Genomic DNA, 23375 nt, shown 5'->3' on the forward strand with positions numbered 1-23375 from the left:
AGTCAGACATGTTAAATAAAGAGGCATTAATTAAATAAACAAGAGGGATGATTTGCACTATGCTTTTATTCTGAAACACAGCAGAAAAATCAACACAAATCAAACATACTTCTCTCCATCTTTAGTACGAAAACATAACAACCCTCTGTATCTTATATCCCAAAGTGACCCCATGACTATGATAATTATTATTTATGCACGTTATGAGGCCAAAATCATAGACGTATCTTTTCATAACAGATTACAGCGAACACGAGGGGTTAAGTCACCCAAGTCAAATCTTTTATAATTTCCCTCGATTCCAAAAAAGTTGGGACGCTGGTTGAAACATAAACGTCCGACGTCTCGAGATTTCTCTGAATTGTTTAATGATATTCTGGATTTTTGATGGTGAAATCCATAAATTCATTCAATCTGTGCGTTGACAAGTGCTATTCTTAAACTGTTGGGACAGTTTTTCACAGAGTGGTGAACCTCACCTCATCCTTGATGATCCCCAACTTCTTAGGAACATGTTGCAGGGATATATTTACAAATATCATTTATCTATTTGAACATTAAATATCTTGTTTTTGACCTGTATTCAACTGAATACACGTCGAAAAGGATTCAAGAATCCTTGCATTTTGTATTTACGTTCCATACAGTGTCTCAACTTCTTGGAATTTAGGCTCTATAACAAACATAGATCAGTTGGCAACAAACAAACCGATAAGCCAGAGCGACGGCTCCGAGCGAGTGCAAACGTGGACATAAAGTGCAAGTCACAGAAAAAAACAAACAAACACACAAATCACATCCTTGAGCATGATCCGTCGTCATCGTGATAACTGGTGTGCACATGCGTTACGTCGTGCAGGATGAGAGTGAATTAATGATTGTTTGGCTCAGAACTTTACAAAGAACTTTACACCCGCTGACTGTTTTTAACGGCTGCATGTTACCTGTGAATATCGCTTAAACATAGTTTCGCCCTACACGGTAGGTTCTTTACTCTCATGTAAAAATATCTGCATCCACACAGGTAACAACCACCGTATTCCTAGCAAATGTCTAAAAAAAAGTGCATCTTGAAGAAAATATCCACTCCTAACTATTGGTATGTCACATTTCTGAGCAAATTTAGGAGATTAATCATCTAAAAAACAGAGATACTGATGTTTTTCTCCACCAGCACCAGCCTCAACAGTCCATGACTCAATGCACCTACAGCATTTTGCATAAAGGGGCAGTTTGTGAACCTGTGAGAACTCGATTTCAGGAATACACTGTCAGGTCAAGGATTATGTGGCGTTTGCCTTAAAGCCGTTAGATCTAAAGGCAAAGACTATAAATATTATAGATGTCTGAGTTTTAATATCAATGCCTCTTAAACTAAATGAGTCAGAGTGGATCTATGCAGACAGTATGCAGGCCTGACGCTGCTCTCGCCCGTAAAGGAGGAAGCCTGCGGCGGTGCGCAGGTCCTCCAGGTCCAGGTTAGACAGGAAGCTCCTCTGAAGCTCCGCCTCCACCGTGTTACCACCGGGTCCGCTGCAGCCCTTCAGGAGAACCACGGCAGACTGGCACAGCAGCCAATCAGCCAGCTTTCTCATGCCGACGCTGTCCTGATTGGCCAGGGCCTTCCGTCCCCAGAGGCTGAGATGTAGCATGTTAGCTGCCACGCGGGCACTGGGGCGCTGCAGGGTGACGGAAACATGAAGATTATTGGAGCATCATATATAGTTACAGCTGGTGCTCCACTTATTTATTCAAGTTCTTCTGTTTGTTTATCGACATGTCAGTGCCTCTTGCTTGTTACGCTGCCCCCAAGTGGCCAAAAAATACATAAATAACACTGGTTTCGGTTGTTTTTATAGATATTTAAAGTGATTTAACTGTCAATCTAACCTCTGAGCAGACACACTGAAAAGACATTTCAAAATAAAACTTACATAATGTGATTTTAAGGTCGTATCAGCCACTGACCGAGCACACAGTACTCCTAAACAAACTCTACCTTGCTCGGGTTTCTCCTGAGGAGAAGTCGGATCACTAACTGCACGTCAGCCGGGACACCGGAGGGCAGAGGAGGAAGCTGCTTCTCCTGGTAACTCCTGCTCTCCAGCCCCACCGCTCGATAGAACGGGTTATCCTGGCCGAAAATCTCATAGGAGATGGCGCCGACAGCCCAGGCGTCCGCCTTGCCGTAGTCAATCACGACGCCGCACCCTGGGACTGCGGTGGTCACCTTTGGGCAGACGATAAAATAAATAATTGATGATAATTCTCTTGTTATTTATTAATATTTCAGAGACGGCTTCTACTCTTCTTTTACTTAACGACAATAAAGAGCTGCTTCAGCGTACCTCAGGGGCCATGAGGGAGGCGTTTCCTCCCCTGTTGACCCACATGCTGTTGAAGGGCAGCTGCAGACTCGAGTCACTCTGAGCCAGGCAGCAGCCAAAGTCAGTGATCACCAAACGAGGGCAGCCATCTGCAAAAAAAAAAAAATTAAGACTTGAACTGACGGAAACAAATCCTGAATTGTTCTCTCATTGACGTGAGATGTTTTCCTGACCCGAGTCGAGCTCCAGCAGCACGTTGTCCGATTTGAGATCCCTGTGGGCGACGCCCTGTCTGCACAGATGGTCGACGCCCTCGAGGAGCTGCAGCACCATCAGGGCGCCCTGCCTGCGGCCTGGCGTGGACTCTTCCAGGTACTGTCGCAGCGTGCACGGGTAGCTGTAACACAGAAGAAGACGGGATGTTACCGAACTGGATGCACTCATGTCATTTCTGATCCAGCAACAGTTTTCGTTTCATCACAGACTCACGCTGGTCGTTTTGGCAGCTGACGTGAGTCCTGAACCAAAAATATGTTTCAGTATCTGCCGTATTGTGATTATTAATTTACTGATTTCAGCCTCACTGTTCACTAACGCTGTGTGAGCTGCGCCGTTACTGCTAATTCAGACCAGACGATTCCCTCTGCTCCGAGCGGACAGCCGCAGCATTCAACTAGAAAAACACATGTTGGCTTTTATTGTGAAGTAATCACTGCAAATGAAATTCAACTGTCATTTCTTCGACAGTGGATCAGTGTTAAAACGTGGCAGGGAGTGGTGGGAAAAACAAACGCTCCTCCTCGGCTCATGGCATGACATGACTGACTTCTTTATTAAAAGTTTGTTTGGTTGTGTTGTTGCCATGGCGCCGTGTGTGGGTGGCAGCTTGTTTCTGTTTTGTTTTTTGACACCGACCTCCATCCGTTTCATGTGCGGATGACAGACACACAGATTGCTCTGGTGACTTGAATTAAAAACAGGTGAGATGGACGTCAGCTCTTACTTCTTCATGACCAGGAAAAGAGTGCGGTTGTTGCCCAGACCGGCGGGGTTGAGCCTGGCCGGCAGCACATCTGGATACTCTTCACGGGCACCCGGCAGCAACGGGACGTCTGCTGTGAAAGCCCGGTACACTCTGATCATGTTGGGGTGTGCTGACACTCTTTTGGGCACGACTCCAAAATATCTGCATGGAGAGAGATCGCAGTTATTCACGTTAGTCACCTTTCTGACACTCCGCTCAGTGATGATCTATGCATGCGGTGAAGGTGTGACACGTACCCATCCAGAGTGATTTGTTCTTTCTCCTGCTTTAAGGCCAGAGGGCCTGCAGGCACCAGCTCCTGTGACATGGATTTTAATATCTCCTCGCTCGATGACCCCGCCTGCGAATAAATTCAATCAAAAACACACCCGTCAGTACTGACGTCTGCCTGAAATTGTGTGTGCAACATATGTGTCGAACGCCCACCCCAAAGTTCCACATCATCTTGACAGCCAGAGGGAAGTTTCTCAGCGAGCAGCATGTGAGGGATCGAGCCGTCTCCCCTTCGTCTTCATCTTCTCTCAGCTGCACCAGCGAGCTGCCGCCGTCCTTCGGAAAGACGGCAAACGGGGCTGCAGCCTCGTACACGGCGGCGTTGGAGCCTTTCCCGATCTGATTCCCGATGACGTAATCCTCCAGTTTGTATCCAGACGTGAACGGCTTGAGTGGACTCTGGAACCTCTTCTTTCTAAACACGGCCTGCAGATTGGGAGAAATATGTTTCAAGCTCCTAAATCTTTACATTTTAATTGATGAATGATGAATAATAACACAATCGTTGCATAATCAGTCAAATGCATCATGCTTTTCACACTTTACCACGTCGACTGGCAATGACTGAAAGAGCATCGTCTGACTCGTAGTAGGTTGGACAGGATGAGTGCAAAGCAATGATTAAAGATAATAATCAATCATCCAGTGGGTGAAAAACATCATTTAATTACAAGAAAACTAATTATTCGTTGTCTTTTTTGTTGCCACAGTCTGTACAAAGCCTCACATAGATTCTGCTGTACTGTGTGCTCTGTGTGCGATGGCTTTGTTGTTGTTGTTGTTGGTTTGAGAGACAAATATTGGTTTTGCAGCCTCGTCCCTCCCCTCAGTCTTTTACTGATGCTGATATATTTAGTGTTAACGTATCAAGTTCAAGTTAGGAACTTTTAACCGAATTAGTTTCGTGCTGTGGCTCAAGCGAACAAACGTAACCTGTCGTACGTCACTTTAATGTCTGATTTAATCATCACAGGACAGCCGAACACTTGACAATGACTTCTATCACAGGCGAGGTGTACTATAAAAGTTAGAGTTAAATCATGTCACTTCACTGACTAAACCTGAGGAAAATCATGTAATCTATGAAATTAATCTTCAATTATGAATTAAATCTTCAGATCTGAGAAACATTGTTCTTAAATTGTTGCATTATCTGTGTTTCACAGAGTGGTGAAGCCGTCCCTGTCTTTACTTCGCGTCATGTTGTTACTCACCTGTTGCCAGTTGACTTCATTAACTACGAGATGTTCCACCAGGTGTTTTTACTTTAATGTTTCACAACTTTTTCCAGTCGTTTGTTGCCACTGATCCAACTTTTCAGAGTCAAAATGAGCGTATCATTTTAAGTTCAGCATTAATTTTAATTAAACATTGGGTTTTAATGTTTTGTGCATCGTCACATTTTAAATTTTACACTGTGTGCCAACTTTTTTTTTTTGGAAACATGCTTGTAGTAAATATAAATTATAATCAATAAGTCTTTAAACTTTCTAAATGTAACAACTTATAAAACATGTGATAAAGGTTATAAGATATATACGGTTATGCCTAGTCGGGCACGGTATTGGTTGAAGATGCAGTCACATCTTCCTTTACTGAAATCTCTCTCTGTCTCTCTCCACCTGTAAACATTCATGTCTCATTAATGCATGTTACTAACTAAACTTCTTCCCTGGAGTTTCTGTCTCTGTCGTCCAGCAGGTTCTCATGGATCGTGGCTGCTGCTGTGATCCTGCACGACGTCCACTACACATATTACTACTGTCATTACTGTTACCATATCTCCATTACAGTTTATAGTTAGTTTATGATTTGCTGCTGCTGTTACATCTGTGTCTCTCTGTCTCTATCACAGGTTTCACTGCTACTGTAATCATTTTATCATTCATGGTAACTGTACAATATGTTTGTGTTGATTTGTCCTGTACACGTGACATCTAGTGCACGTCTGTCCGTCCTGGGAGAGGGATCCCTTCTCTGTGGCTCTTCCTGAGGTTTCTTCCACATTTTTTCCCTGTTAAAAGTTTTTCCTCACTGGAACCAAGGGTCTAAGAACAGAGGGTGTCACTCCCTGTACAGATTGTAAAGCCTCAGAGGAAAATGTACTTTGTGACTTTGGGCTATACAAATAAAATCTGATTTGATTTATGTTATACCAGACCCTGTCCTGTCTACCCCCCCACAAATTGTCATATATGTATAGACAGACTGGTGTTGCAATTTCGTTGTACTGTTACAATGACAAATAAAGCTTCATTCATACTCTGCTGAGGACCACCTACAACCCACTCAGCGACCCCTGTTGGTCCTCGAACCTCGGTTTGACAAACTCAATAACAAAGTGTAATATTTTAGAAGTAGATTTTGTAACTAAAGTTGAAGTACTATTAAAAGTTACATGTAGTAGAAATATAAGTACTCTCACATGTAGAGTACTCGTTACATTACCTGGATCTCCTGACATGTCGCAGCACTCTCCCGGTCTTCCTCCAGCTGTTGCTCGATGAGCCCCACACCGAGCCCGAAAGCCAGAAACACGGCTCTGTTCCGCGGGGACCCGCCGCCGAACCTCCTCCCGAAGCCGGCGGACTGGAGCTGGGCTGCCAGGCCCTTCAGAGAGGTGCGATAATATCGGTACCGAGACGGCAGGAAAGTCTGAGGCTGAGCGGTGCGGCCCGACGGGCCGACACGGAGACGGTCAGCTCGGAGCTTCGCTACGAGTCGGCCGCCGGATTTAAGCAGGCCCAGCTGAAAGACCGACCGGCCCAGCTCGAGTCCCCGGCTGATGGCGTGTTTCACAGACATAATTTACCTGGAAAGGTAACTTAAGCTGTTTATTAGTCCGCTCTGCTTTCTCCGGCAAGGACAGTATTATGTAAACAAAACAGCTGCTACTGAGCATGCGCGACGATGACAGCCTAACTAATTGTCTTTAGCGGCGACTAGTGGCCGGTTGAGGAACTGCAGCGTCTGACACTAAACTCAACTCAACCAAACTCAACTCAACCAAACTCAACCCAGCCAAACCAAACTCAACCAAACTCAACTCAACTCAACTCAGCCCAACTCAACCAAACCAAACTCAACTCAACTCAGATGACTAAACCAAACCTAACCAAAGCCAACCCAACCCAACTCAACCAAACCCAACCCAACCAAACCCAACTCAACCAAACCCAACTCAACTCAACTACACTACACTATATTCAACTAATTTGTTGATTTCTAAAGCACAACATAAACTGACTGAATGCAGAAGTGCCAAAAAAGTTGCAGTTCAAAACGTCCACTTGAGGCTGGCTCCAGAAGTGAGTCAGTCTCCATAAGTCCCCATGTTAGACAGCAGAAATAAACATGTTTACAGCCTGGTACAAAAAACTGTTTTGGTCTTTGTAGCTAATTTCCCCGTTCATGACAACTGTACTGAGGGTGAATTTATATACAACTCACCTGTTCACATTATATTAAGGCTTCAACCAGGGGGGTCTGCCAATTTTTGTCACAATAATTGTGTAATAGATCACCCCCCAAAATTTGTAAGAATTAAGAAATATAACAAAGGAGATAATGAGTAATCTGCAAGAATTAATATGCAATAAAAAAGCTATTTTTTTATTTATAAATTATTCCATTATTTCTGAATGTTTTATCAATCATAAACACATATAAACTAATAACCAAGCATATAAATAGGTTAATAAATGAAATAAAAAGTGAATAAAGTAAATATAAACCAGGCTTAAAATGTGACATGTGGGGGTCTCTGTTCTGTTTGTCTCTCGTCCAAGGGGTCCTTGGGCTGAAAAAGGTTGAAGACTCCTGGCTTAAAGTTATGCAGAATTAACAGCATGGACGCTTTGATTGATACAGTTAGATATAGTTACAGGTGGCTTATCTAAGCAGCCAGGCTTCATACAGCAGAGGCACTCTGAGCTTCACAACGGCTCTGCAGACGATGTGACAGAGACTACGTCCATGTTTTATACTGTGTTTTCAGAGCGTATTTGATAGTTGAACATAAAAACCAAAAGTCACAAAGTACATGGACTGGAGAGTCTTCCTACCTTTGGCAATATAGTGTCATTAAACATAATCAAACACCTTAAAGCAGTACCAGTTGACATGTTTTTAATAATTCTAATGGATTTAATAACTGGACGTAAAGTCTGCAGAGTTGATCTGGTGGTTGGTTGGTCAGGATCGTCACTTGGAATTAAATATAATCATTTGATCCATCCATCTTCCATAACCGTCTTCCTTATCGGGGTCGCGGGGGGCTGAAGCCAATCCCAGCTGGCGTTGGGCGAGAGGCGGGGTACACCGTGAACAAGGCTGGCACATAGAGACAAACAACCATTCACACTCACATTCACACCTACGGGCAAGTCACCAATTAACTGATTAACCCATTTAATTTAATATGAAAATAAATGATAATAATGATTGTAATGATAATAATGATAATGTTTATTTCTGTATTTCATTTAATGAGTGAAAACCACTGAGTAATGAGCATATGAACATACTTCCAGGAAACCTTATAACTACACAAGACTGATAATCCTGACTCTCTATCGCGTACCCCAACATTATAATTTGCAATTAAACCTAGTGTGTTAAGTTGATCATTTAGTACTATGAAACCACAAAGAAAGTTATTAGCAATAAAATAAAAGGCCTTTGAAAATAATGTCATGAATTGGCTGCTCATCAAGGATTGTGGCTGACTGTTCATGAATTGTCATGTTCAATAATCCAGTTGATCCAGGAGACGTAGTTCCGCACTTTGGTGTAGACTCCAGGGAAGTATGCGTGCGCGCAACCGATACCCCAGGAGACGATGCCCTCGAACTTGCCATTGCAGATAAGGGGACCACCAGAGTCACCCTGTGGACCAAAACAAGAGATGATGAACAGACATATTTTAGTACAAGTCACAAAAGGCTTCGAGCCATTCAAGGTCCTGAGAGGATGAATCCTACTGACTTTGGTGACCTCAAGACTTTTTCTCTAAGGCCGTATTCACAACAAATCAGGTGTTACATGGTTGTGTGGATGTCTGCTGGGGTAAAACTGCTGTGAATCAATCAGAACATGTTTTGTTTCTTTAATTATTTAACTTGCTACCATTCGCTCCCTATCGTCATTCACTCTTTAGCTTGCTTAACACACATTGTTACACCGCTTTGTGACATCGGTTTGTGACTACCTGCATTGAAATGAATGGGAGGCTTTGCATTCTTACCACAAAGCCAGATTGGGTGTGAATACAGCCACAAAGTCTTCTTCACTTTAGTCGTAGTAGTAGTGATTACATGCACTCATTGTGTGCAGAAGCATTTCAATACATAGCACGCAGAGCAATACAAATTAAAATACTAATTATAGTGACATAGTATGAAACATATTAGGCAACATCATAAACAATAAAATCAATCAAAGAGACTTTATTTGTATAGCACCTTTAAAGATATCTAAAATAACACAAATAAATAGAATAAATTGTTTAAATTCATAAAAACATCTAAATTATATCTATACTATTTATATATTATTCTATATATATATATATATATATATATATATATATATCTGTACCTGGCAGGAATCTTTGCCACCCATTGGAGATCCAGCACACAGCATGTTCTCAGTGAGCCTGCCCCAGTAGTAAAACGTGCAATACGTGTAAGGCATTTTTCTCACGTCCACGGCACGCAGCACAGGAGAGAGGTAGTAACTGTAAACCTGCGTCACACCCCAGCCGCTCACTGTGCAGACTGCAAAATTTTGATCGGGACTGTCCACAGAAGGCAGAACAGCCGGCTGGACGTGGGCATTCAACACTGCCGGCGAACTCAGCTGTGACACAGATTTTAAAAAGTTACATTTTTATAAAGACAACAAAAGTTAGGAAGATAAATGCCACAGCTCTTTATTTCTGCTCACCTTGATGAGCATGATGTCGTTGTTGAATGTCTTGTAGTTATAGTTGTGCCTATATATCACTGTGACATTATAGGTCTGTTCATAGCCTTCGTCTACCTTCAGGTTGTGTTCACTTAACACCACGAGCATCAGACTGGACCTGATGACGGAAAGCAAACATCAGAATATAACTTTGAAATATGAATACATTTAATTATAATAACATCTTCTCAAAAAATACTAGTGTATATATATTATGTAGTATTTGTTTTATATTCTGTACACTGTCTTTTGTCTTTGTTTATGTTTTTGTTTTATATTCTGTACACTGTCTTTTGTCTTTGTTTATGTTTTATTTTAGTACTTTCATTAATTTTCTAATTACATTTTTGGGGGGCGGAGGGTTGATGAGGATATGAGGATGTAACTAAGTACTGTTATTGAGTACAAATTTCAGCTACTTCAGTAGAGAAATAATTAGCTGATGAATCCATTGACACACAATTAATTAGAAAGTATTTTGATAATTTGTGATTTTTAATGTAAAAAAAAAATCTTATTTTTTAAAAACATTCATGTTTGGCTTGTTCACCTTGTGAAGATCTGAATAATTGTAAGATAAGTTCGACTTTAATGATCAAATTCACTTGTCATAGCAGCTTGTACACACAAGGTTGTTATAATCAATCGATTCATGGACAAAAATAATCAGCAGATTAATTTATAATGAAATAATAATTACATGCAAAAATGATTTTTTAGATCAGTGCACAAGTTTTCCGGATTACTTTTGTATTTGTACAGTGTGATGTAACTGTCTAGTGTCAGTACTCACGGTCTCCAGCAGTGGGCAGCAGACACCACCCATCTAGGGTGCACTAAGGTTCCCCCACAGTAGTGTTCCTTCTTCTCAGTCTGCAGGGATACCTGATATTTGATTGAGTACGGCACGACCTCCTGACCCCCAATGATCCTCTCTGGAGCTGTCTCTGTAGACAGTGCAAAACAAGGTTGCATAAAGTCAAACTGAATTCAGATTAAAACTTAAAGACGAGAGGTTGACGGTGCCATTTCACATGAGATTTATCCATATATCCATGACTCCTGATGTGCATACATTTCTGTTTTCACCCTCATCTCAGCCAGTATGAAAGTGAAAGTCCGCTTCAACATGGTTTGATATCCTAAATTTGAAGATTTAATAGATTTTTATTACGCACAGAGGGAATTTAAATGTGATCGAGTGACTTACCTGCTGCAGTGAGAGCCAAAAGCAACAGCAGAAAAGACATCTGCAGCGGAACCATATTTCTATCTGTCATCTGAAACATAATAACATAACTCTTAGCAGCTTATTTACAGCACTGTATGTAATTTGACTCTGTAGTTACATGTTGTCAAAGGCTGTTTAACTGTGTTCAATGTCTTAATTTAATTCATACTCGTCTTTTATATAAAAAAAAAGAAGAAATCAATGACTAAATAGAACAAAAACAGTCTATTAATGAACTACAATCCAATATGAGTATCAGGACCTTGCTTAAACTGATCACCATCACTTCATTTTGAAACTTGAAAACGAAAGGATTACTCTAGTAGTCGAGTATTTTTATTGTTGTTGTTGAAGACCCCTGAATGTTAACCATCGAAAAGGATTAAAATCAACCTGTATCTTACCTGTGAGCCCAAACACAGCCACCTTCAGAGTATCTCCAACTGGTTGGACTAGTGTTGTCCTGTTGCCTTTTATAGCGTAACTGTATCCTTGTCCAAATCTTTTGTTTAAATGATCTTTTTTCGTCTGGTTTTGTACTGCAACCATCTCACGCTGCAACAATGAAACTGACCTACTACATAACAAAGCTAAAGTGTTCTCCTGTATTATGTTTGTTTCTCAGCTCTACTTTTTCGCTCGCACCTTGGGATATAAAGGTATTTGGGATGGGAACGCCTCATCATCGCCACCAAGTTATGGAGGGAGAAAATGTTTATTACTATGTCGATGAGACTCAATGTGAACTTTCTTGCGCGTCTTTAGTGGATTTCATTTGTACAAAAGTTATAAGTTGATAAGTTAAGGTGTTTGTACGTGAGCTTTGTGTATTGTTTATGTGTGACCAAACCCAAAGAGATTAAATCTACAGTGACACAGAGCAGACAAAAGCAGCAAGTCCTCACATTTACCAAGCTGAGAACAGGAAGAGTTATGACTCAGTTGTCAATATAGCTGCCTACTAAACTTCTTGCAGTTGACTACTTCATTAATGAGCTAATCTTAGAGGTGTGAAAAATGTTGGTGATGACGAGACAATGGTAGGATAGGTTTCTAACAGCTAAAAGTAAATGCAAATATAATTTATGTTTACATTTTCACAGTTAAAGCAACATTTTGTAACTCTTCTCTTACAGATTTTAAATCATATCGATGCTTCACTGACTCATAATATTGACTGGACTGTGAGCTCAGAGCACCGGGGGGAGCGTGGTTTGGTTCAGGTCCATGACGCAGGGGAATGCTGACGGTGACCGGAGCTGTTGTGGTGCCAGAACCGGAGCTGGGCGAGCTGGGCAATGCTGCAGCCGCCTCTATGGATACAGTGAGAGGTGAAGAGACCAAAGGTGACGTTGATGGAAAAAAGCTAAGAAGAGAAAATGAGAGAGTGAGCGAGCAAGAAGCCGCCGGGCAAGAGTAAATCTGGGACTGACTTTTAGTGGTTGGTGAAATAAAAGGCTGAAAGACAGACGCCGAGCTGGGCTGACTGCTGCTGGACTAGTCAGTAATATTAGCTGGCCGCTATGTCATGTATGAGTTAAAGTAATGATACATTTGACCCAAGAAGACAGAACAAAATTTAGGTTGAACACAATATTACGCTACTTAATGCATAGTTAACATAAATCTATTCATACAACACAGAAGATAATGCACACACATGGCCAATGAGTAACAGAAGAGCCTGTAGCAGCTCAGAGATAGGTCACTATATTGTGTTCATGAGTATAAAAAACAGCTGATGGATGAGATCATATTCTAAATCAGGTCACCTCTAATTGACCTAGTAACAGAGATCGAGAGCCGTTTCATCATAGGGAGACCCGAGGCATCCCCGGGTAGGACATATAATACTTATGGGGTTATCTGTGTTACCCTCCGCCTCTCTCTGATAGACGCTCGCGATGTCAGGGGGCATGTTGATGCTTCAATCACCTCATCTGGCTCCTCCTGAATGGGGAGGAGCAGCAGCTCCGTCTTCACTGTCGGGGAAAGCACATCCATAACGGGAGCCGGCTCCTTCAGCTCTTCGCTGAGCATAGTTGTAATATTTACTCAGTGGAGATTTTATCATTTAAGTCGTTTTTACATAAAGTCATTGTCAAACTGGGAAGTTATGTACAGTGTTTAAAATCTGTTATTTTACGGTAGAAAAGTTACACGGTGTTGCTTTAATGATGCAAACAAACAAACTTGTTTGAGCACCCAGCAAATTAGTTTATTTATAATAAACAATTAGTTTATTTCTGCTGTGAAGTTGGACATTTTAACATGGGGCCTTATGGAGGACTGACTCACTCTGGAGGCAGCCTCAAGTGGACGAGAAGAGGAACTGCAGTTTCTTTGGCACTTAATAATGAATAGATATACATCTACATATCAGAATATTGTATTTTTTTATTCCACATTTATTTAAGTTACGAGTTACTTTGCAGATTCTGATTAACTATTAAAAAATTTGGTGTAATCCACGAGACACAGAGTTTATTGCTGCTGCAACAATAAAGTCGGTGTAAAGGCAATTTCAAAACACATTAAATATGTTGGAAAATAGTTGCTGAAAACACGTGGAAAGACTTTGAATGATATATTACTTAAATGTGGAGTTCAAACTGTTTCTCACCAGTTTTCAGTTTCAGGGTTTTGTGGGCGGTCCTTAAAGGGTGGCTCGATGACACGCTGAGGCCACCCTGATTTTGACACCTAATTTCACAAACTTTTTCAGCTTTTTTTTTTTCCTTGACAGAGAGACAGCAGAAGAGTGACAGGAATGGGGAACGACAGCCTTCGTACATGGGGCGGATGCTCTCCCAACTGAACTAAATCGACACCCCTAATTTCAAAAACTTATCGTTGTTTTTAATCATTCAAATTTGGCTGGATGGTTAATGACACTTTCTTCTTTGGTCTGACAAACTCAGAAAACACATTTACAGTCGTCTCTCACTATAACACGGTTCACCTTCCGCGGACTCGCTGTTTCGCGGATTTTTTTAGTGTAATTTTGCTTTTTTTTACAGCATACTGTACAGTATGAACGCGCATTGTGTTCTGCGTCCTGATTGGCTAAGGGAGAACTGTACAAAATGTGTTCGGCGAGCCAGATTTACATAAATGTTCAATCGCTAGCAGTCTGACTCTGAAGTGCTGTATGTTTGCAAATGTTTGTGTTTGTGTCAAACCTCGTAGATTGATCATTAAAATTAAATCTGTTAAAAATGTTTGGGCTTGAAAACAGGTTTTGATCTTTGGCTTCATTTACTAATACAGTATTGTACTTTTTTTTGTTAAATCTGCGAAAGTTTGAACTTTGAGAGTTTAAATAAGAGAGAAATGTGAGAAAATGTTAATGCCTGTCTGAGAAAAGTGTATAAAAGTGTGTGGTTAGGGGTTTCACGGCCTTAAAACATGTAGAATAATTGTAAAAAATAAAGCTGATTACTTCGCGGATTTCGTCTATTGCGGGTATCCCCCGCGATAAACAAGGGGACCACTGTATTCTGACTTTACGGGGGCTTATAACTATAGCCTAATCATATAAAACACATCAATCTGAAATAAAAGCTGTTCTGCATAATTACTTTTAGTACTGCGCAGTTCCTCAAACGTCCACTTGAGGCTGGCTCCAGAAGTGAGTCAGTCTCCATAAGTCCCCATGTTTCACAGCAGAAATAAACATGTTTACAGCCTGGTACAAAAAACAGTTTTGGTCTCTGTAGCTAATTTCCCCGTTCATGACAACTGTACTGAGGGTGAATTTATATACAACTCACCTGTTCACATTATATTAAGGCTTAAAGTTATGCAGGGTTAAGAGCGTGGTTAGCCAGGCGGAAGAAGCAGGACTACCAACTGGATGGTAACCTACACCTGTGGGTCCCTGTCCCTATACTGTCATTGCCTGTAATAGAGTGGTATTCACGCCTTACTGGTATTATGGTACTTACTGTAATACTGTAAAATGATCTAGTCATAAATTACTGGAATTCTCCTTTGCTTCTCTCAAGTACGTATTTATGAGGAAGATATGGGAAAGTCATCGCGGGGTCAGTGGTACGATAATGACAGCGATACTTGCATCAGATAAGACTTCAGCGCCACCTCAGTCTACAGACTGTAAACTAAGATTATCTCACCATCTACATGTCTCGTCTTCTGCTAAACATTTTGTCAGAGTCATGAATTAGTTATTGATTTTAAGTGACTTCAGTTTTTTTTCTAATGTCAGTAATTAAAAACAACACGGGGTGAAGCATTAAGTAAATGTGCAGCTCAGATGTAATGAAGACATTAAAACTCTCTTATGTTACAGAAACCAAAAAAAGCAGATGAATTATACAGTAATCAGGTGTATAAGATGAATTAAAGTGGACATTTTTTGGTATTAACGCATTGTGGTTTGTGGTTTTTACAGATGAGTTTTCAGCCTCCTGATGGATGAATGTGCCATGGTGACAGCTCTTGGACTGAGGTGTGGGTGATGTGGAAAAAGGGCAGTGGTCAGCACTTATAGGGGTATAGGAGAGCATGACTATCGCTATCAGTAGCGGGAAAGGCAACAGAGAGGGCTATTAGCCAGCTGAGGTCAGGGACTGAGGGACAGCAGTGATGAGACATGCCTGAGCTGTGCTCCATTTTTAATGACACCCGGCCTTAGAATAGATGTGCAGCAGCAGCAGCAGCGCCGGTCGCTTACAAAGAAAGCGTCTGCTGCTTGTCGTCAGTCAAAAGACCCTCATTAATCCTTCCCGGGGAAATCAAGTGAGGGGGACGACACTTGTGCAATGATTAAGAGACCCTCGGTGTGTGTTCTTTCATTTAGGGTGACAGCTGCACATTTGATCGCTGTTAAGGAGCTACAATCAAAAGGTGAAGGATGTCAAATACTGGACATAGCTGACAAGTCTGGACGACACCCCAAGCTGTACAATACAATGATGAGAAAAGGTGTGCGGGAGGATTCCTCACGTGCGGAGCAATGACAAGGGAACAAACAAGAGTACATGCCACACCTTTCAGGTGACGGTGAAGCAAAAAATAAACAATGATAAAGGTTTGGGACAGCTTGAGTAGGTCATGGAAGAGGTGAGACAATTAAGGGGCCGTGCTGTGAAAGCTTCAATTATATATCGGTCCAGGACAAGAAGGTGACCATGGAAACGGAAATAGGAACTATAAGAAACCTGAGAGTGCAGGTGCAATGCCCTCCCTTTAAGATTAGACAAGTAGCACACAGGTGAAGCCTCTTTCTTAGTGTAGACTGTTCTTTCCATTGTCTCACTATGGATCTGCCATCTTTATTGCTTTTTATATTGTTGGAAGTCTTGGCTGTAAAATGTAAGTAAGCCTCTTTATGGTTTAATTTAAAGTTGATTTATGCGTGCATTAAATGGCTTTAAGTGAGGTTAAGCAGTGACAGGAAAGTCGGGCTATAGATCATCCTGAAAAACAACATACTCAAAGTTTAGGTTTGTGAATTGAACGTGCATTTAAACATGTTTTTATTGTGGTTTTTTTGAAAGATCCTTTTCGGCTCTGACTCTGCGGCGCTTTGAGTCCTCCCATGAGACGATCTTTTGACAACAAAAAAGGCTGACTCTGAGCCATTTTTCATCTGGGTGTGACTGAGCTTCTTACCGCTTTAAATTATAAATCACACGAGCGGAGTTAAAGCAAAGAGGGGAGAAAGAGGCACGGAGTGTGGTTAAAATGAAAAGATGGAGCGTCCTTTGAGTAGTGAGCATTTTTAAGACATAGTTAGGTCGTTCTCTGTAAATACACCTGTTTATCTGCAGTTTGTTGACTTCTCGATGTTTTCTAAGTTTCGCTGAAACACACTCTAAAAGCCACGTGACGTGCGGATTGTCACCGAGCGTGACAGAGATATCTTTTCGTGAGATCTTGAGATGAAAAGGTCAGTGAAAGTGTGCTTATTCACCTCACGAATTTGAAACCTCAGGAACAACAGATCAAGGCTAATAAAATGACAATAAGTGATTGTGGCCAACGCCCCCCTTTGTGCCGCCGATTTATGTCGCAAAGATAAAACATGAAACGGGACTCCGATGAACATCGTGAAACACACAGGGATCTGGGACAATGCCGGAGACTGATAAACTTTTTACTGAACTTTTTTTGAAAATGCAGGAGTGAGTAGATGTCTGGATTCATGGCAGCTAACCACATCAGCTCTAAGCACATAATTATATGTAATTGACTTGCTTTGCACAGTTTAACACAATAGGAAACCCATTATTCAGGCTTGAGTTCCAAGGTCATTACATAATGCTTTCCAATGACCCTCTATGTGCGTGTTTATCTCGCACACACACACCCAGTTCATGCGGTGTACATTGTACTGTGTAGAGTTACCATTTTGCTCTGGACACGCACCACCGCTGCTAAGGCGTAGCTTCAGATCAATATTTAAGGCGGTAATGAGCGAGTATTGTTTCATCTCCTGTGAAATGCCTCTCAGTCAAAGTGACACTTAAAGAGAGTGAGTTTCAAACGTGTGGACACGCCAAGTCTCTAAAGTTTTTGGATTGTTCACATCTTATTTGTTCAGTTACAGTCTGTTGTGTCAAAGTTTGCTCTACACTGCTGGAGGTGTTGGTGTAAAAGTCGTCAAACATGAATACATCGAGTCTAAAAGCATCAGCCTATAAAACATAATCGTAGCACGTCAAACGCTGCTTGGGTTAATAGGAAAAATGAGGATGTGACCTGAGGTTTCTCAATGGTTAGGACACTCCAGGGAAGTCTGAAAGGATGCCAGAAAACTATGGGAAAGAAACGTCCTAAAAATCACATTTTAAAGGGCTCCTCGGTTCAGATATGTTTTTATTAAAAAGATAATCACAAGACACGATGGACTGAACCAAACTGAAGGTTTTAAGAGAACAAGGATCCTGTTTGGCAGTGGTGGAAAATTTTTACTTTACTTAAGTAAAAGTAGCAAAACTGCAATAAAAACAAAATTTACAAGAAACAGTCCTGCATTTAAGTAAAAACTAGTTTTAACATTTAAATGTTGCCTAATGTGAATTTTTGCACATTACCTGGTGAAAACTGTGCAGCTGTTTTCATTTAAAACATATATATAAACATATTTTTCATAGTTTCTCCTTAAATGCTATGCACCCAAACACAAAGGCAGATTTCATGTATGTAAAACCTGATTATGACTCTTAAAGTACTTAAACTTTGAGAAATATGACCCCTGTGCATGCTTTACTACCATATGTGATAGTGTTGTTTTATTAGTACCGTGTCCGTAGCATTGTAATGATGTGGCTGGTCAAACCTGAGGTAACTGTAATGATTTTATTGGACAGTTTATCACGTTTTTAGGTTAAAGTTCAGCATCCATCCATAATACTGTGTGAATCTACTTTCCACCGCTGCAGTAGGATTCAAACCACGACATAAAGAGTCCAAATCAAGTCAGTGTGCCGCGTCCAAATTGTGTTTGTGTGTTAACGTCGGATAGATACTGATGGTCAGACTCTCTGTGAATCGATGGACCTCAGAGATGAGATTGCCTTTCATTGATCTGCTGAACCAGAAGCGCCCGTGCATTGAAGTCATCTGTTGTTTTCTTTATGACTCGTATTGTTCTCTTGCTGATGCTGCAGTAATAACGTTACAGCCGTGTTAGCTTTGTGTCTTTTTACACACACACACACACACACACACACACGCACACACGCACAAAAATCAACCTCATGGACTGTTTTACGTGTCTCTCTCCCCTAAATCCAGTGTTTTTATTTCCCCCCGATGTCAGGTCAGGACTCCGTTCAAGCCATGGCACAGGGACGTATCGTGGGAGGATACGCACCAGTTCCACATTCAATCAAGTACATTGTGTCGATACAGACCACAGACCGTCGGCACATCTGTGGGGGTTCCTTGATAAATAAATTCTGGGTAATCACAGCGGCGCACTGTGACATTGGGTGAGCTTCTTCTTGATTTACCTCTGTTGAGTGTAAAAGTGAGCCTCGGGCAGAAACACAGACTTGAACAAGTAGTGAAACTAACCCCTGATCACAGGTTTTTGTACACCATTGTGTCCTGTTTTGGTTGTTTTATACACACAGATAAAAGGCCTATTGATATACGATGACCCCAACTTGACGTGTGTGTGTGTTAATGTGTGTATACAGGATTATATCAGTAGATCTATTAATTTCGGGCTTCATGAGATAGCTCATGGTATCAAGACGGAGAGAAAGCACATGAAAGTGATACCAGTAACAATGGAGCTCTGTGACACTGGAATCTGACACAATATGAACATCTCAGGGCTCGCTGACAACAGATTACAGATTCTCCAAAAAAGGAAGCAATAATTTCAGACAATGTTTTGTGTTTAGTCCAGACTCTAAGGTTACAGCAGACTCATATCGGCCTTTTATCAAACGACAGATACAGATACAGGTTTATCAGTCGAGTTCCCGAATGTCAGGGTTGTGTACTTCCCAGTCGGTCGACAAACAACAGCTTCTGTCCTCAAAAACCCCGGACTGTAACAACAGTCAATAATAGTGCTGAGTCATGATTGTTTCACTGTTTAGGGAAGCGTATTGCTGCCACGCCACCATCACGTTTTAATGGGGAAACTATCACATTGATTATCACGTGATAATTTACTGTCATAACATGAAAGGAACATTTATATATAACATATATATATATATATATATATATATATATAATAATATATAATATAATATATATATAATATAAACGTGTCACGTAAAACGTGATACGCGTACATTTTTATTTTTCTGGTGTGGCAACAATACGCTAACCATAACGATCCAAGTATGTTCATGTTCATGTTTATGTTTATATTCTACTAATATGTAACACCAAATAGGCTTTGACGTAACCATAACATTGCATTATGATCAACATAACGGGCAATTGTTTATTAACATAACTGCACACAACTGCAACAAAAGTCGGAGTTGGAGCTTCTTGTGAAGAATTGCGTCTTTTGTCTCTTTTAAACCATCGTGAATTGAATCTCTTTGACTTCTGCAAGATCATGAAATCTCAAGATCACGTGAAAATCTCGTTTTGGTGTTTTTGTGATTTAGCCCACCCAAACATCAACAAGGTCAACAGCAGCAGCTAATATCACTGACTAGTCCAACAGTCAGCCCAGCTCGGCGTCTGTCTTTCAGCCTTTTATTTCACCAAGCTCTCACCAACCACTAAAAGTCAGTCCTAGATTTACTCTTGTCCTCCATCAACGTCCCCTCTGGTCTTTTCGCCTCATCATTATATCCATACATTATGTCCATTTGCTGAGCCCGGTGAGCTCTGGTTCTGGCACGACACTGGCATTAGTAAACAGCAGCTACATTCACTATTCAGCCCTTCAACATAGTTGTAAACAGCAGCTACATTCACTATTCAGCCCTTCAACATAGTTTCATTGTCTATAAAATATTTAACTTGTATAGCTACAACAGTCATCATTTGCACTTATTAAATGAGACATCTTGGAAAAATACACTTATATAGATTGTGAAAAGTATTTCTTTATCTCTGCAGGGTAAAATACATGATGATAGTGGCAGGGGACTACTCTCTGGCCATCTATGAGGGCACAGAGCAAGAAATCATGCCCCAACTTTTGGTTCCGCACCCTGGCTACAACAAAACCACCAAGAACAATGACATTATGCTGATAAAGGTACAGTACACAAACTATTGGCCATATTTCAGAGAGTGTTGCTCCATCCATGACTCACTTTAGTTACTCTCTTTTCCAGCTGAGGGCCCCAGTCTATCTGAACAGCTACGTGTCCATCGCCCTGCTGCCCCGTCATGGTGCCTCCATAGCGGAGGGCAGAATGTGTCGAGTGTCAGGCTGGGGTTACACCAGCGCCTCCGGAGGACAGATTCCCTCCACCCTTCGCACTGTCAAGCTCCCAATCGTCTCCACAGAAAAGTGCAACAGCAGCGAGTCATTCAACGGCATCATCACAGAAAACATGCTCTGTGCTGGTTTAAGCACCGGAGGGAAGGATGCCTGTAAGGTAAGAGGACCTCGGTTTGGATATGTTGCGACTGGAAAACGTAGACAGTTCTGCATAATGAGTACTTTTAGTTTAAATACTTTCAGTAAATTTCACTACTGATACTTCAGTCTGAAGTAGTTTGCACTTGTGTTGGAGTATTTTCTCCTACGGAAGCTCACAGTGGTTTTTTCCCCCTCCGTTTTCTCGTGTTAAGGATTTAATTTCATTTGTTTTCTCAAGAAAATCTCAAGATAACAAAGCATTGTTTTCCTGAGATGACAACATAATTTATTTGAGATCTCGAGAAAACAAAAGGATAGGTTGTTAAATCGTTGCAGGAAACATCACTATCCTGAATTAATTACGTTGTTATCTCGAGAAAACAACGTTTTGTTCTCTTAATATCTTGAGAAAATGATCCCGTTACCTCAGAATAACATTTGTTGTTTCAACATAATGACAAATAACTTGAGATCTCAAGAAAACAAACGAAATTTACATTGTGGTGGTCTAGTTTTATTCTTCTTTCAGCCGTTGTCTGAAATACATAGTTTTGATTTGTGTTGTATGAAGGCACAGAGGAATAATCTGTGTTTACTTGTTAGTTGGATTAAATCAGTGTTGTTGTTTTTTTCTTTTGTAGACAATAAGAAATACAGACCTACAACCTCATGGATACCTTATACCTATACCTATACCTATACCTATACAGACCTAAATCAGACCTATGCTTTCTTGTTCCTTGCCTGGATGAATACCAAGTCATACGCAATGTTTCCGTCTTTCCTCCGTCTTTCAGGGAGACTCCGGAGGTCCGCTCGTATGTGACGGTCGGATCTACGGCGTGGTGTCCTGGGGGAGAGGGTGTGCTGATGCCCAGTTTCCCGGAGTCTACGCCGCTGTGTCCATGTTTCGCAGGTGGATAGACAACACCATATTTAGCTACTACAATAGATGTAACTAGGGTTAAAGTCCAATGTTACTGAGATTTAAAAAAAACAGTGGAGACTTCATTTTGATTTCAGTTCTTTGATTTAATATTTGTTCCATTTGTGCACATTTGGTTACATTGTTGATGTGTTAAAGGAATAGTTTCACATTTTGGGTAATACCAATAAATCGCTTTCTATCCAACACTTTTAGTCTAAAGTTCACCGGGCTGCAACGCGTCCAGAGTTGATTGCGACATGTTATAACAACGTAAATTACAGACACTATCTGTAAATAAAACCAACCCAACTATTATTGTAAGTATTATATGAAGTTATTGCTCAATTTGGTACAGAAAAATCACTTTATTATTTATGCAGTATTTTTCTGCTTTCTTAAATTACATACAAATTTATTTTAAAAGACAATATTAATCATTGATTATCAATTAAATATGTGGCTTATTATGTAAGTGTTTATGTCCAAATTAATGTAAATCATATTAGTGTTACATAATTGTTTACATTTACATTCAAAATCTTTTCCGTAAACACAAATTTACGAAAAATAAATAACATTAACTTCCCCACAGAACTAACGTATCGTTATAATTCAAGAAAAAACTGTAAAATAACGTCTCTCTACAACGCCTTGACAGAAAGTATTTAAGTAAATTTATAGATTTAATTGAATTATGATATTTTATTTGTCATTTTACATGTTTCAGAAGTTATTTTTCAGCTCTGCTTTGCGGCATCCGTTAAAAATAGAGCAAATGTAGCCACAGGCCAAACACGGGGCTGTTCGAGCTGGCAGGAAGTTAGAGAAGCTGGTAAATTTTCAAAATAAAACACCCTGTGCAAACAAAGGAAAAATGACCAAATCTGGGCAAAAATACAAAGTAAGTAAACAAAGTCTGATGGGCAAATCGCTTCTGGTTGGGGATGAAGTCACGTGGAGAACAGACCAAAACAGAAGAACGCCGGGATTCGAAGCCAAACTGACGTGGCCAAACCGTTAAATGGCAGCAATGACGTCACATGTTTCACACAGGGATTGTGAAAGAAGCGGCTGTAAAACGGTGAATACATTTTTTTTTTTACGTGACCCCGCAAAATTACTCAACTATGAAAATTTGATCCAACAACATTTCGAAAGTCTAGAAGAGCCGCACAATTAAACAATTTTATTTGTCAATCTTTTTATATCTACTGTGCCCACAATACGGCAAAACCCTGTAATTTTAATGTCTGAAAATCAAACTTATTTCGCTTCATAAGTCTGGCCTCCGTTGTGTAAAAAGTAACAGACTGTTTGGTATCGTTCTTTTCATTGAACTCTCGGCAAGAATGCAAACAAGTGCATTTCTCAAAATGACAAACTATTCCCTTATGTTTTCAAGCTTGAATATTTATCTTGTCTGTTGTTGATCTGTTTAAAGCTTTTAAAAAATGAAACAACTGATGGATAATCCACCAACAAACCCCCCCAAAAAAACAATACTGACGTACACATTTTTACAACATCAAGAATGAGGTGCCATATCACTGCCTAAATTTCTT

The 23375-nt window shown here is 40.6% G+C and overlaps 3 protein-coding genes across 5 annotated transcripts; 1 reads left to right on the plus strand and 2 right to left on the minus strand.

The window, feature by feature from the left end:
• Positions 1–48: 48 nt before the first annotated feature.
• Positions 49–6557, minus strand: pink1 (PTEN induced kinase 1). Its single transcript, XM_019253026.2, has 8 exons — positions 6094–6557; positions 3799–4071; positions 3609–3712; positions 3331–3513; positions 2561–2724; positions 2349–2476; positions 2000–2230; positions 49–1679 (listed from the first exon to the last, which is right to left on the minus strand). The coding sequence occupies exons 1-8, from the start codon at positions 6448–6450 to the stop codon at positions 1395–1397; spliced, it is 1725 nt and encodes a 574-aa protein (XP_019108571.2). The 5' UTR covers positions 6451–6557; the 3' UTR covers positions 49–1394.
• A 1549-nt stretch (positions 6558–8106) lies between these two features.
• Positions 8107–11601, minus strand: LOC104937208 (anionic trypsin-2). The gene is made up of 6 exons (XM_010753394.3): positions 11248–11601; positions 10823–10892; positions 10406–10559; positions 9592–9730; positions 9244–9504; positions 8107–8532 (listed from the first exon to the last, which is right to left on the minus strand). Exons 2-6 carry the CDS (start codon positions 10890–10892, stop codon positions 8377–8379), a joined length of 780 nt encoding a protein of 259 aa, XP_010751696.2. The 5' UTR covers positions 11248–11601; the 3' UTR covers positions 8107–8376.
• Positions 11594–22224, plus strand: LOC104937217 (trypsin-3). 3 transcript variants are annotated; one of them, XM_027288294.1, is made up of 5 exons: positions 11594–12189; positions 18633–18804; positions 20414–20555; positions 20635–20901; positions 21683–22224. In XM_027288294.1, the coding sequence occupies exons 1-5, from the start codon at positions 12084–12086 to the stop codon at positions 21845–21847; spliced, it is 852 nt and encodes a 283-aa protein (XP_027144095.1). In that variant the 5' UTR covers positions 11594–12083; the 3' UTR covers positions 21848–22224. The 3 variants fall into 3 exon arrangements, with proteins under 3 accessions (XP_027144095.1, XP_027144097.1, XP_027144096.1); XM_027288296.1 differs by lacking the exon at positions 11594–12189 and adding an exon at positions 15575–15862; XM_027288295.1 differs by lacking the exon at positions 11594–12189 and adding an exon at positions 16075–16180.
• Positions 22225–23375: the final 1151 nt, after the last annotated feature.

This window comes from Larimichthys crocea, chromosome XV (genome assembly GCF_000972845.2).
Source record: "Larimichthys crocea isolate SSNF chromosome XV, L_crocea_2.0, whole genome shotgun sequence".
NCBI classification, from domain to species: domain Eukaryota; kingdom Metazoa; phylum Chordata; class Actinopteri; family Sciaenidae; genus Larimichthys; species Larimichthys crocea.

What these genes read in the sequence shown, in the direction of transcription:
- pink1 (XM_019253026.2), bottom strand. Translation starts at nt 6,450, where the DNA reads ATGTCTGTGAAACACGCCATCAGCCGGGGACTCGAGCTGGGCCGGTCG. An exon ending in AGATGATGTGGAACTTTGGG is followed by an intron (nt 3,713 to 3,798) that starts GTGGGCGTTCGA and finishes ATTTATTCGCAG; the next exon opens with GCGGGGTCATCGAGCGAGGA. An exon ending in CCTCCCTCATGGCCCCTGAG is followed by an intron (nt 2,231 to 2,348) that starts GTACGCTGAAGC and finishes GTCTGCCCAAAG; the next exon opens with GTGACCACCGCAGTCCCAGG.
- LOC104937217 (XM_027288294.1), top strand. Translation starts at nt 12,084, where the DNA reads ATGCTGACGGTGACCGGAGCTGTTGTGGTGCCAGAACCGGAGCTGGGC. An exon ending in GAGAGGTGAAGAGACCAAAG is followed by an intron (nt 12,190 to 18,632) that starts GTGACGTTGATG and finishes CCCCGATGTCAG; the next exon opens with GTCAGGACTCCGTTCAAGCC. An exon ending in GAGGGAAGGATGCCTGTAAG is followed by an intron (nt 20,902 to 21,682) that starts GTAAGAGGACCT and finishes TCCGTCTTTCAG; the next exon opens with GGAGACTCCGGAGGTCCGCT.
- LOC104937208 (XM_010753394.3), bottom strand. Translation starts at nt 10,892, where the DNA reads ATGACAGATAGAAATATGGTTCCGCTGCAGATGTCTTTTCTGCTGTTG. An exon ending in TTTGGCTCTCACTGCAGCAG is followed by an intron (nt 10,560 to 10,822) that starts GTAAGTCACTCG and finishes CACTGTCTACAG; the next exon opens with AGACAGCTCCAGAGAGGATC. An exon ending in GCTGCCCACTGCTGGAGACC is followed by an intron (nt 9,731 to 10,405) that starts GTGAGTACTGAC and finishes TTCCGTCATCAG; the next exon opens with GTCCAGTCTGATGCTCGTGG.